We start from the raw sequence: 13,445 nt of genomic DNA, 5'->3' as shown, positions 1-13,445 counted from the left end.
TAGAAGAGGTTCCACCAGTGGACCCGGAAAGCAGGCCATACCTACAGAAGAGGTTCCAAAAAATTTTGAATCCCACCACTGACCTGAAGGTATAGAACTTCTCCATGATTTGTGTAACTCTCAGAAATATTTCATCATTTCAGACTTGTAATTTGGGAAACTATTCAGTGTTTTTTTTTAAATGACATGATAGCAGTATTCCAAGGGCTGCCACAAAGAAGAGGGGGTCAAATTATTCTCCAAAGCACCAGAGGGCAGGACAAGAAACAATGGTTGGAAACTAATCAAGGATAGAGGCAACCTAGAATTAAGGAGAAACTTCCTAACAGTGAGGACAATTAACCAGTGGGACAGCTTGCCTTTGAAAGTTGTGGGCGCTTCATCACTGGAGGTTTTTAAGAGGAGACTGGACAGTCACTTGTCTGAAATAGTATAGGGTCGTGATGGCGAATCTATGGCATGTGTGTTGCAGGTGGCATGCAGAGCCATGTTTTCTGGCACGTTCATTCCCAAACTTCCGGTTGGCTCGTTGGGGTTGTTTTTCACCCTCCCCACGCTCCAGAGGCTTTCCTGAATCCTGGGGAAGGCAAAAAACAGCCCCAAAGATCGTTTCCAGCTTCCGGAGAACTGTTTTCGCCCACCCTGGGCTTCAGGAAAGCCTCCGGAGCCTGATGTGGGGGGTGTTACGCGTGCATGCACAGGTGGGCAGAGAGGATTGAATTGGTGTGTGCATGTGGTCGTGCGCAATAGCACACATGGGCAATTTAGGCATGCTATAAGAAAAAGGTTCACTATCATAGGTATAGGGTGTCCTGCTTGAGCAAGGGGCTGGACTAGAAGACCTCCAAGGTCCCTTCCAGCTCTATTCTATTCTAAATATAACATATATAGGTTTTGTATCCCGATTCCAGGAATTTGGGCAGGAAATGACCATTTTTTTGCCTTTTCTCAAAATCAAAATTATGATCACTGCTGGCTTTTCAGAGTGTAAATACTTTTTTTATGGAATCATACCAGGTGCTTTACAGGTAATTGGTTTGGGCTGCAAGAACAAGACTACTAGATGGCTGCTAAGAAATTTGAACTTTTTGTATCTCTTTGTGGCCATCTAGTGGTTGTTTGTCACAGCTCAAATTTAGTAGCCTTCACAGATATGTTCATCCCACCCTCCTTTCTGGCATTCTTTTGTGACTAAAAAGTGGAACGAAACAAAAATCCAACTTAGTGGTTTTCAAGATTTCATAGGAAGTGCGCTTGTATTGCTCTTTGAAGCTTCTTAGGAGACCTGTCCACTCTCAGTTGACTTATTCTCTCTGGAGTGTTTGTTCTACGGCAGTAATGGCTAACCCTTTTGTCTTTGTGTGCCAAAAGTGTGTGTGTGTGTGCGCACGTGATAGCAGATGCATGTGTGCCCGCACCCATAATGCAATGTGTGCACAACACCTTTCCGTGCGCCCCGTCCCTTGCGCATGTGTGTGCAAACCTCCTTATGCCCCCATGAATTTGCGTATGAAACCCACCCACCCACCCACCCCCCATGCACCTTGCTTTGGGCCTAACAGGCCTCCCTGAAGCCTCCTGGGACCAAAAATGGGCCGGGGGGACACGACTCCCCCCATACATTTGCACGCATCTCCTGCATGTGCGACCGAGACCCGAAAATCAGCTGGCTGGTGGGAGGTGGGCGCACGCATGCACAGTGGAGCTGAGCTGGGGCAACAGCTTGTGTGTCTGCAGAGAGGCCTCTGCATGTCACTTGTGGTAGGCATGCCATAGGTTCTCCATCATGGTTCTAGGACATGAAATCTGTTCACAGTGTAAAATTATATGGGACATGTCTCAGTAGTACAGTATGTGCTTTAAATGGGAATGATCCCATGTTTTATTCTTTATCCCTCCATGGAAAAGGACCCTGGGTGGAGCCATTGCTGGTCAAGTAAATAATCCGCTTAATAGAGAAATATATGATCTAATTGCTTCTGCTTCCTTCCTGCTGGCAGGGGAATTCTAGGATGTGAGGCCCATGCACCTTAAAATTGCCAAAAGTGAGAAATACTGATCCAGATGTTTAGGGAAGAGTACACAATTGCAATTCTATTTAAGCAAAAGAAAATAAGGGAGACAATGTCTTTGGATTTGTTGGCAGTGTAGTAAGAATTTATTTTAAATCTGTAAAACAGCATAAACTTATACTTCCATGTTTTCAAAAAGGTAGTACATAAACATTTGAGACAATAAGACAAAAACGTTTTGCTTCCAATTCAAAAAATACAAACTTTGCTACAGGTAAAAAATTAGAAAAAAATTATTATTTTTGTTTCTAAACTCCTTTCTTGATCTGGTGTCATAGAAGATGTACATTCCACCAAATCGAAGGATATAAACAAAACATGTTGTGATTAGGGGTGACAACTAGTGCAAACAATGTTTTGCTTACTTAACCAGACTTTAACATAACGTGACTTTCTTTTCTTTTTTTTTTGCCAACATTTAAGTTAACATCTTCCATGCTTTTATAACTTGAGAAAAAACAGCATTTCTACCTCATGCATTAATTCTAGAACATTGTCATCATACCATGTCTCTGGGCTGTGCTTCCGTTCACTATTTTTTTACAACATTATATTTTTATTGACTGTATTTATGTAACACAGGGTTAGGAACACTTGTGAAACTCCAAGAGGAATCCTGCATTTTTAATATTGAAAATAAAAGGACATCCTTTAGATTGACCATCTTCCAACAAAACCATTTATAAGAACAAAGCCCACTCTATGGCTTTCTGCCATTTACGATCAAAACCCCGGTTACCCTTGAAAACCAGCTATTGATGCTACTTTCTAAGTAGTTCTTTCTATCAAACCAGTGAATCTCTGGTGTATGGGGGGGGGGGGAGAGAATGAATCATTCTGTAAGGTGGAATCTTCCCACCTGGTCACTTCCCATCGTACTTCCCTGAGACAGATTAGGTGAGTGCAGTCATCCAAGCAAGAGTTTGACAGATCAGGAACAAATGCTTGGCATCCCATGGATGAACTTTTCAAAACAGTGGGGGTCAGCTCAATGAAACATAATTGGCTGGGTCCATGCAACACATTGAGTCAAAACTAAACAAGCTATGGTTTGACTTAATGGAACGTGGAAACCCAATCAGGGATTGACTTCCTTCCTGAGTGAAAAGAAATGGATGATAAATCCTGAAATCAGAGCATTTTAAGAGATACTTTTCTCTAAATCAGATTTTGCCAATTGAACTGTTTTTAGACAATGATACCAGTATTTGATCCTAGCACCACTCTTATTCTAGTGCTACATTGGCTGATCATGACTGACTTATGTGTACTTGATTGGCCCTCTCTTATTACATGATGCTGATCATGAGTACATGAGAACCTATATCTATATGAGGGTTTAAAAAAAAGTTTTGTAATGTAAGTGTGGAGAGTTCATACAGTCCACTGTAATTAAATCCTGGTTGCAAGCATGATTCCTCCTTTACCCACTGAAACCATTTTTGCCCATCAATGAATTTTGTGGGGGGAGGGAATTGATTCCATCTGCTTATTCCAGCTCTTGCACTTTTTTCACAAAAACTTTATGATTAGGCTTATCAACTGATGGTTGACCTCTGCAAATTTATGTATGCTGCAATCACAAGAAAGATATCACAGCAATAGTGACAGTGAACTGAGTGTGGTTGGAAATGGAAAGAGTGGAATATGGAAAGAGGAGATAGATGAACTGGAGCTCTACCCCAGATTTCAAAGTATAGAAGAAGAAAAGAGAGAAGAATTGATGGAACTAAGGAAAGAAATTTTGTCAGAAGCACTAGTGATAACCAAAGATAAGCTGATCGAAGAAGCAGATGGAGGGTTTCGAGCTTATACAAGATATGCAATAAGCAATAAGTTGCAAAGAGAAGTCCATACAAAACTTACTAAGGAAATAACCAGAATACTAATGCCACAAATGGCAAGAGACATAAGACTGCACTATTACTGGAAAGACACAGGTTGATGTAATGAAAGCTTATAATAAAAAATTAAGTGAAATTTAGTTAAATTTAGAGCATTATGTATAAATGAAGTGATAATGGATACAGTTAAATAATTGATTGATAATGATAATAATGCATATATATGTATTGGTTTGATAAGAGGACATTTGATATAAATTGCAAATGGTGACTACGAAAGGAGGTTTAGAAACTCTGTTATTAAATATAACCAATTTTATGTAGAACATATTATAAAGATGTAATGTTACTGGATGATATTGGGAAGAGCTAATGGAATGCCATTATGTGGTTTTGCTTTAAATCTGGAATATTTTATATAAAAGGACGTAAAAACAATTATAGTCAAATGAAGGTTGAGGTATGATGATAGTAATATATATAAATATATTTGATTTAAAATATATGATTTGATATGAATTGTCGGTGATGACTGTGGAAGGGATGCACGGACGTTTTTGTAACCAATCGACACACTTTCTACAATTTGTAATGTAAGATGGTTGTGTGTGGGGCTTTGTGTTTTGTCTATTTGTGTTTTTTCAAAAATAAAAAAAAATCTTTATTAAAAAAAGGATATAACAGCAATCAGTTATATCTATGGTGAGCAAAGCATTTTGAATAGCACATTTTAACACTTGGGGTGGTCAAAAGAGGAACAAGAGAGTACTAATAAATGAAACACATAATTACATTCATTCATATTTTGGAATAAAAATGTTCTCTAGAATTTTGAAGAAGCCCTGATAGGATTATTTCACCCTACATTTCTACATCACTTCACTGTTCTCTTATTTCCAATATTATCAATAAAAATAGGAAACTGCTTAAAACAACACCAATAATGAGCCACATTTTCTGTTGTTTTTTCAAATTGATCCACTCTTAAATGGGAAAAACAGATTATGAAGTTCTTTTAATACTATGTTTTGTTTCTTTTTCATATATTAATACCACCACTTTTTATTCAGAGTTTTAGAAAGTTAAGAGAAAGCCATAATAAAGCTTCTTCAAGCTGGACCAAAACTTTCTCCTATCAGCTATCATCAACTTCACAATCAAACTACAAAAATCCTAAATCGGATTTTTGTTTATTTCCGTTCCACACTTTGAACATTACGAGCAAAACTAGAAGTGCAGAATTGCAAGAATGCAATTAATATATACGTCATTTGTTACACATATGAATTTTGTAAGTTTGGGATTATGAAGGTGAGGGGAGGATATAACTCCTTCCTTCTTCATCATGACTGAAATCAAAATGACAGTCCTGGAGCTTCTGTTTCTGCACACTCATCAGGGCTACTGAAGTGCCCTCAAAAATATTAGAAGCCTTTTCAGGATAGCTATGTCTAAGGAAGAGGAAAGAACTAACAAACAAATAAACCAACAAACCACTCTCCACATCTTCATTGGTTCCAAGGCTATTCAAGCTTCCTCTATTTACACAATAAATTATGGGTCATCATCATGATGGAATTTTCTACTTCATGAGGAGGCCCATTTTTTTAAGGTTCCTGACCCACTCTCCCCTGAAGAGGATCTGCAATGAACTTTTGTGTGTAAAGGCCTCAGCATGGAGCGTGCAAGTGGAATGGAAAATTTATAGGCATCCATCACACAAAGAGGACCACTAGACCGAGACATGCATGGTCCAGGCCTGCTACAGGCAAAACAGCTGTGTTTGTGTACAACTGAATCAGTCTGATTGCAACAGTAACCACAGTGCAGTGTCTTGAATTGCAGTGCATGACTCCCATCTCTCTAAATAGCGGCCATATTAAAAGCAGATGGAAAAAGTCAGAATAGCGCATTTCCTCATGCTCTACACATCTAAGTAGCTTGAAAACCAAGTACTCCTTTTCTTTTTTGCTGAAGACATTTAAAAAATCTACAACACTACAATGGAACTTGACCACTGATCAATAACAGACTACTTAACTACATTACAATGCATTATTTACACTAAGATGATAGGTATGCATACATTACTACATTACATGTGTAATATGAAATATTAATGTCTCCTCTTAAACTCTGTAAATAGCTTAATAGCTACAACCCTACACAAAATTAGGCACACTTACTGAAATCTATGGTCTTCAGTATACCTGTTTGATGGATCATGGCCTTTCTATTTTTTATTTTTCAGTTTACAGTGGGTGTTGGCATGTTCTTTATTCTGTTTTCACCTGGCCAGCTCAATTTTCATGCAGAACAGAATAAAACCAGCAACCCCATTGTTCTTTTACCCTAAAAAAGGATCTTTTTCCCCCTCACTCTCAACATCAGACTAAATGAAAGACTGTCAGACAAAATTACATCAACAAAACTTCAGGGTTTTCTGTTTTAATCTTTGAATAGAAAAACCACTGAGCAACTGCATAGTTCTCTGACATGTTATGTCATAATTATATTCCAAGTTAGTTGCAAAAATATTACAGGAAACAAGTTTGTCATGGAACGGAACGAGCTAAAGAAAGAATGACAAACGATCATTCTCTATACTTAATAGTGGTATGTTATGACTTAAGGATGTCAGTTCATCTTTCTCTTAATGAAAAAGAGAATCTAAAGTTGTGGTTTTAGGGTTTAAGGCTTTTTTAAAAAAAGCACTAAAAAGTGGCTTTGGTCTTCAAGCCCCTTCTCATTTACCACTAAATCCTCTGTAATGTTTGTGTAATCCTAAAAAAATACATAGATTTTCTTCTTGCTATGTTTGATCACATAGCAAGATCATATCGATAGGGGAATAGCATGCTTATAGGGGAACTCAACAGAACAGAAAAATTAACTCTTTTCTCTGAGATTATCAAGAGAGTAATTCTCATACCATTCTACTGCCCAATGCTATTGTTTCTCTAAAACCATATTGACAAATATAGATTACAGAATAACAGAGTTGGAAGGGACCTTGGAGGTCTTCTAGTTCAACCCCTGGCATAGGCAGAAAATCCTACACCACTTCAAACAAAAATATTCTTTTGGCCTGAACCACCTACAGCAGGGATGTCAAACTCGATTTCACTAAGGGCCACATCAGGATGGTGTTTGACCTCGGGGGTCTGGGGTGGGCATGGTCTGCTTGATGTCACTTGTGTCGGGCACCTGTGGCAGCCCGAGTGCTTTGCTAGTGAAAACAGGCTCCCAATCTCCATTTTCAACTGGGACGGCCTCCTGCAATCCTCTGCCAGCGAAAACGGAACTCGGGAGGGCCACATGCAAACTCATCATAGAAGTAAACATAAAACAACTGATATTGAGTCCAAGCCTGTCCAATCTACTACCATAACTCCTCACAGCTGGATAAATTTGAAGGTGGCAATCTTACTGAATTTTATGTATTCATTTTCAGATAACATTCAAGGGAGGAGACTTGTAAAATATTCTTATAAGAGATCTAGACTCATAATTAACATGTTGCATGAATGTTTGTTCTTCCTGGCATTGTTAGGTTAAAAAAAGTAATTCCATAACCAAATGAATAATCAAAACAACAAAAACATGTTGTTTTATTCATAAGGTCTCTGGACTGTCTTTGTTCTGTCAAACAGATTGGCCCCAAATTCATTCAGGGAATATTAGTTTTGTTCATAGATATATCTGAGTTTGTTACTAAAGTTTACTGAAACACATGGAAAATACATAAAGCAGAGCTTTATCTTCATTTAAAAAAATAGGCCCAAAGACATCAAACTTCATTTATTTTGCTAGAATAACTTAGTCCATTTTTGCAAACTATATTCCTTAATCTGTTTCATTAGTGACAAATATTTTGTAGAAGTAATAAAAGACTTATTTTTACCTGGATCCATCTAGATCTCCCCCAAAAATCCAAAAAACAGTGAAACAATTAAATCAATTAACCCCCTCACCCCCACCCGCAAAAAAAAACCACCCAGGCAGTGTGGACTAAAACAAAAAAACAAAAAAAGATTATTGCATCCCACAATTTGTTTTTAGCATTACTGTACTATACAGTGACTTTCCACTAAAATGTAATATTTCTACTAAACTAATGAGGGATTAAAAAAAGATATGGAGAGAAAAATCCACCAGATCTTCAAGAACGGCTAATTTATTCCTCTTTAATAGTTTCTTTTTTCACCACTTTTATGGTTTTGCAACACCTCCTGAATGTGTATATCCAAACATATTAACCATCTAGGGCAGGAATCACTATTAATTTTTTTTAAAACAAATCTGTATTACTTTGTGTACATACCGCAAGATATTGATTGTTTTAAGAGAAAAAAACTTTAAAGTTTTATTAGCTACATAAATCAGCTGTTTCCTATTCTGCTGAAAAGTATCTGGATATAGCTGGGAGAGGTAGATTTAATAAAAACATCAACAATCATAATTGAGATTTTTATAATGTTTAAAGCATTCAAGGTAACGTGTTATCTGGTAATCACAGGCTGCTTTGTTCTAACTGTTCTGTTTTAAGGATTTCTTCCTATGTTGTTTTAGAGCCATCTAAGATTACAGTAGACCTCCTCTACACAATATAAAATAAGAATAAGTGAACTGATATTTGAAAGCAGCATGTCACCAGAGAATTGCTATATGTCATTGGGTGAACATACATACAGCATCTGCGAAGTTGTTAGTAAAATGGTTTGGATAAAAATATGTCTCGGAATTTCAATGAATGATTTGGGGCTCATAGAGGCAGAATGGGTTCCCTGCCTACAGAAAACTACTTCAAATATCACTGTTCTTACTACCAAGCCTAGGTTTATACAAGGCATGTTCACAGTGAACAAGGTCCATAATATGTGAAGTTGTTGAGGTAGGCCTGAAGCTGACTCTACTAAATATTAATAATTTTAAAATCCTGGACAAAGATGGAACACATTTTAAGCATGAAAAAAAATCAGAGCAATGACATTTGCTACTTTAAATGTCTCATCATATCAATATTTAACAATTAAAACACTCAGAAAACCATTTCTGTACTTTACAAGAAAGTACAGTACCTCCAGCCCAAGCAAGACAGATTAATTTGAATATTCTTTCCTGCAATAGAAAGCATTTTCTCTAAAAGAGTTTTGGTATTAAAAGGGGGGAAAACCATTCCAATTTCATTTGCCCTTCCCCGTATAAAAATTATCTTTGTCTAGTGTTTCTTGACTTATTGGAAACAAGCTGGAAAAAAATAGTACAGATATTGCATAATTATCCTAATATCCTCCCTCTTTTTATAGATCCTTTTCCAAGTATTTATCACTGCCAAAGCAATTCCCCAGGAGATAGGCAGAAGGAATGCTTGAATTCCAACTGCCAAGTTTTATATTATGGAAGAATTTTGATTAATTCACATAAAAAGCATTATAACAGAAGTATGGCACCTAGCCTTCAAAACCTATTGCTGATGTACGCATGATGATCATAAAGTAGATCAGATAACAGCCTCCACCTCAAAATGAAGAAACACAGACATAATTTCAGCAACATGGACTGAATTAAGAATAACAATTAGGAGCCAAATATGTAGAACTTGGATGATCTCCCTAATTGCTTTGATTCTGAAAAGTTGATCTAGATGCGCTGAAACACTTCAAACTTTACAATAGGTTATCATAACAACACAATCTCAAATGTCATATGGTAAGATCTGCCCCATTATTAAAATTTTAAACAAGACAAAGCATTTTATTTGGACTTTGAAAACGTATTGGTTCCAAATCAGTTAAATAGAATCCCCTTATGCTGTAATTTGGGCCACACCACTCAGGTGCAGATAAGAAAATGATTCTCTACAGAGAATATTCCTTATATAAATTTTATGAAACAGCAGCTAAGGAAAAAGATTCTAGCTAGACCAACTTTTTAATTAATTCTGCTGTCTTTCTGTGTATGAGGAATATATTATGTGGGGAAGCATTCTTTAGGGTTATTTTGCCCACTCACTGTTTGAAATAGTACAAATTCAGCCATCTAGAGCTTTTTCATACTTGATATACTGTTTGACAAATTAGCTGTGCGCTTGTATCTTCATAATGAGAAACAGATCTAAATAGAATTATTTGAAGGATAATTATTAATACGCTAATAAGATCCATGAACTTGTTAATTTCCAGATTGGGAAACAAAATCAGTTAATGAAAATCCTGACTTTGCTTTGCTTTAACTGAGGATGAACGGGAAACCAGAAATTGTACACTGGTCAGCCTGTACTAATTTCTCACTTCTGCTAGGAAAGATATTTCAAACCAGCTCAGAGAGATTTGATTTATTTTCTCCTCATGCTGTTGGCTTGCTAAAATCTATTACAAAAATTCATTTGGCTGGCATAAGGAAAAGCTAACAAATATTCAAACACATGCTTAACTTTTAACTTAATACTGTTGAATACAGAGCTAAAGCAAATGTAAAATTTTCTATCTGATTAAGTGCTGTTCATTTCTGAACATTAAGTATAGTCCCAACAACTGCTTTGGACGTAGATCTTGGGAGAAATAATTAAAATTGGCAAGTTTAGAATGAAATAATTGGTAAATTGGTAAAAGAGCTAAGATTATTGTTAGGGGTGTATTAACAACTTGTTTTCTGGAAAGAAGAGATTAGTTACCCTTGATCACATGTTAATCTTGCAAGTGTAAGATTTGCATCCACAAAGACTAGTAGAAGTATATACGAATACAAGCTAAAGTTCCTTTTGCCAGCTGAATCCATGTGAAATAATGACAAGACAAAAAAGAAGGAAAATGTGAGTATAGAATTCATCAAAACATTAATGAGTCATCTTTGTATAGATATGGATTCTGAGCTTCCTTTGCTTCATATCCCCATATATGAATGGATCTTTGGTTTCTTCTAAACATCTGCTCTAAAAATTATGTGATTACAATATGGCACTCAAAGTCAGCGCAAAGTCAACACACACAAATACAGCAGCACAGTATGAGCTTTGTGTTGAAGGCAGAGTTATCAGAACAGATATTCAAAGAGAAAGCTGCAATAATCTGGATTAAACATTTGGAGATTTGCAGTACTGTATATATTGCGTTAGAAGTTTAATCCTTACAGTAGAAGGAATGATAATGATGCTACTGAACCCAATCCACTTTATTTTTATTCTGCTATGCCCAAATCTTTGGAATAAAAGTGGTCTAGAAAGCACTTAATCCAAACATCTGCGCAAGGACAGCAGCCTCTATCATACTGAAACTCCTTCAAGCAATTAGGCCATAAAGGATATAGCTATAATCCTCTATGTCAATATATCATAGTCACAGATCGGGATCAAGCAAAATGTGCCCAGAACAAATATGTTCCAGAGAAGATTAAAGATGATTAATTCCCACTATAATCAACAGCATTTGTATATTGTTGATTTCTCTCTTTTTTGCTGTACGAAAACAGAATCGATGTGTGAAAAGAAAATGAAACTTTAGCATGTGATACCTTCAAAGGGCAGATGGTAAGCTTTCACACAAGGATAAAGCCAAAATGCACAGGCAGTTCGGTGGTATAAGCACTCTTGAAACAATATAAAAGTTTAAAAGGCATGTAGAACTAAGAAGGAAATTATTGAGTTATTTAAACCGGGGTATCCACAGGATAGGTTAAAATAAAGTCAAGAGGGCATCTGGAACGGTGGATTTGAAACCCACTCCTTTTTATGTGTATAAAGCAGGTAAAAAAGAAGTGGGTCACAGAGGCCATCTTGGCTGTTTTAATCTCCCAGCAAACATCCCTAAATCTAACCATCATTATTTTGATTTCAACTATGAGTGTGTTATTTTAAAACTGATCATTTAGAAAGATTATAAAATCTAGCTGAGATACAAGTAGCAGGAACTCAGTTGCTTGGCAGCTTTGGTGGTCTTACTGTCTGAGGTACTTCCAGACCTGTGTGTAGAGTCACCTGCAAAAGGGGGAAAAAGCAAGAATTTAGAACTAAAAATATATGTACAAAGTAGGGGATTGTTAGCTATGGCAAGTTTTGCAGGAACCCACTGAAACCGAACGTTTTTCTAGGACCTTAGAGCATAAAATATAGACATAACTTTCCCAGCATTCACTAAATTATGGTACAGAGTGCATGGTGTGTCTGTGTGTGAGGGTTGCAAGGGTAGCACAGGGTATAGAGGGGCTGAAAGAGAATGTGCAGATGGGGAAACCTACCCAAACGACTTGTGTTCTATCCTTACTGACTTTCTTAGGGAAACCAACGGGGAAGGTTACAAATGGTGATCATATGATTGCAGATCACTGCAATTAGTCATAAGTATGAATCTGTTGCCAAGTGTCCAGATTGTTCCCTGAACTTGAACAGACCCAACCTAAATCCAGGAACTTTAGGAAATTTCTGGAAGTTTGGCATTAATAGACACTTCAAGATGAATATTTACACATCATTGAAAAGAGACAATTTAAAAAATAAAGCTAAGAAGAAACAAAAAGTCTAAAATGCATCATCTCCAGCAACCAACATTCAGATAAGCAGAGATTAACACCACAAAAACAATCAAGCAGAAAACAAAACCTGAAGGAATTACCCACAGAGAACACTACACTGTCACCAATATTGGCAGGCCAAGCCACCATATATCAATAGGGAGCAATGCAATGCAATCCTCACACTCACTAGCATTGATGGTGTTCCCTAGTTGGGTAATGCCTGCAATCAGGTTCAGAGAGCCACAAGGACACCACACAGTGCAATTTATTCAACTATTACTTTGAACTGACCTAATCCAATAGGACAAAACTTTTACCTGAACATTTCGGTTGAGACTTAACGCAGGCATGAAAACACCCTCCACGTTCTCAAATGCCGGAGGGCCCTGCTGCTGCCCATTTATGTAAAATGTTAAGGAGTGCTTGTTGAGGTCCAGAAGAACACCTACAGTTGCACCTTTTGAAACACCTCCTTCTGTCCTAAAAAACAAAGAGATAATAATGATGTTAACAACATTAGACTCTGCCATATTTTAATTTTCTTAATGCAGGGATCTCTTAGAAAAGTGCAAGACGCTAAGTAACTCATCGCTGGGTCTCTGCTGGGCTTCAGATTAGATTCCAAAAATGTAATTTAGAGTGCATAGGAAAGAATTTGTCTTATGTGTGTAGAACCTGTTTGTACCTGTTTAAAGCAGTTATGTCTTTTCTCAGGATATGTGATAGCTTTTGTGCAGACAAAAGATCCCCAGAAAAGCTGCAGCTGCTTTAAAAAGATGCCAATAAATATTAGCGATTTATTTGCCTGACTCTAGGGAAAAAATTAATCAGAATAAGGAAATGGAAACAATGACTTCTAAAAGAGACAGTGTTGATTACAGAACTATACAAGAAGATAAGGAGAAGGGGAGAAGATCATCCCTTGCTACCTACCAACCCTTTCTTTTGCATTGGCAGAAAATTATGTTGAAAGATTACTTTTAACATAACCACAGTTTAGAGAACAGTTCAGTTATGC

The 13,445-nt window shown here is 37.0% G+C and overlaps 1 protein-coding gene across 1 annotated transcript in view; it reads right to left on the bottom strand.

Annotated features, from left to right (window-relative positions):
• Positions 1-11,145: 11,145 nt before the first annotated feature.
• TRIM67 (tripartite motif containing 67) overlaps positions 11,146-13,445 on the bottom strand; it is a 36,312-nt gene continuing 34,012 nt past the window's right edge. The window contains exons 9-10 of the mRNA XM_087718118.1: positions 12,745-12,907; positions 11,146-11,891 (exon numbers count right to left, since the gene is read on the bottom strand). Of these exons, the coding sequence (XP_087574244.1) occupies positions 11,826-11,891; positions 12,745-12,907 (229 nt within the window). The 3' untranslated portion in view covers positions 11,146-11,825. The remainder of the gene's footprint in view (positions 11,892-12,744; positions 12,908-13,445) is intronic.

This window comes from Thamnophis sirtalis, unplaced genomic scaffold (genome assembly GCF_051295495.1).
Source record: "Thamnophis sirtalis isolate CommonGarterSnake01/CBP01778 unplaced genomic scaffold, rThaSir2_p1.2 scaffold_6, whole genome shotgun sequence".
In the NCBI taxonomy this organism is placed as follows: Eukaryota; Metazoa; Chordata; class Lepidosauria; order Squamata; family Natricidae; genus Thamnophis; species Thamnophis sirtalis.
The sequence above is the reverse complement of the archived record's forward strand: the minus strand, read 5'-3'. Positions and strand labels throughout refer to the sequence as shown.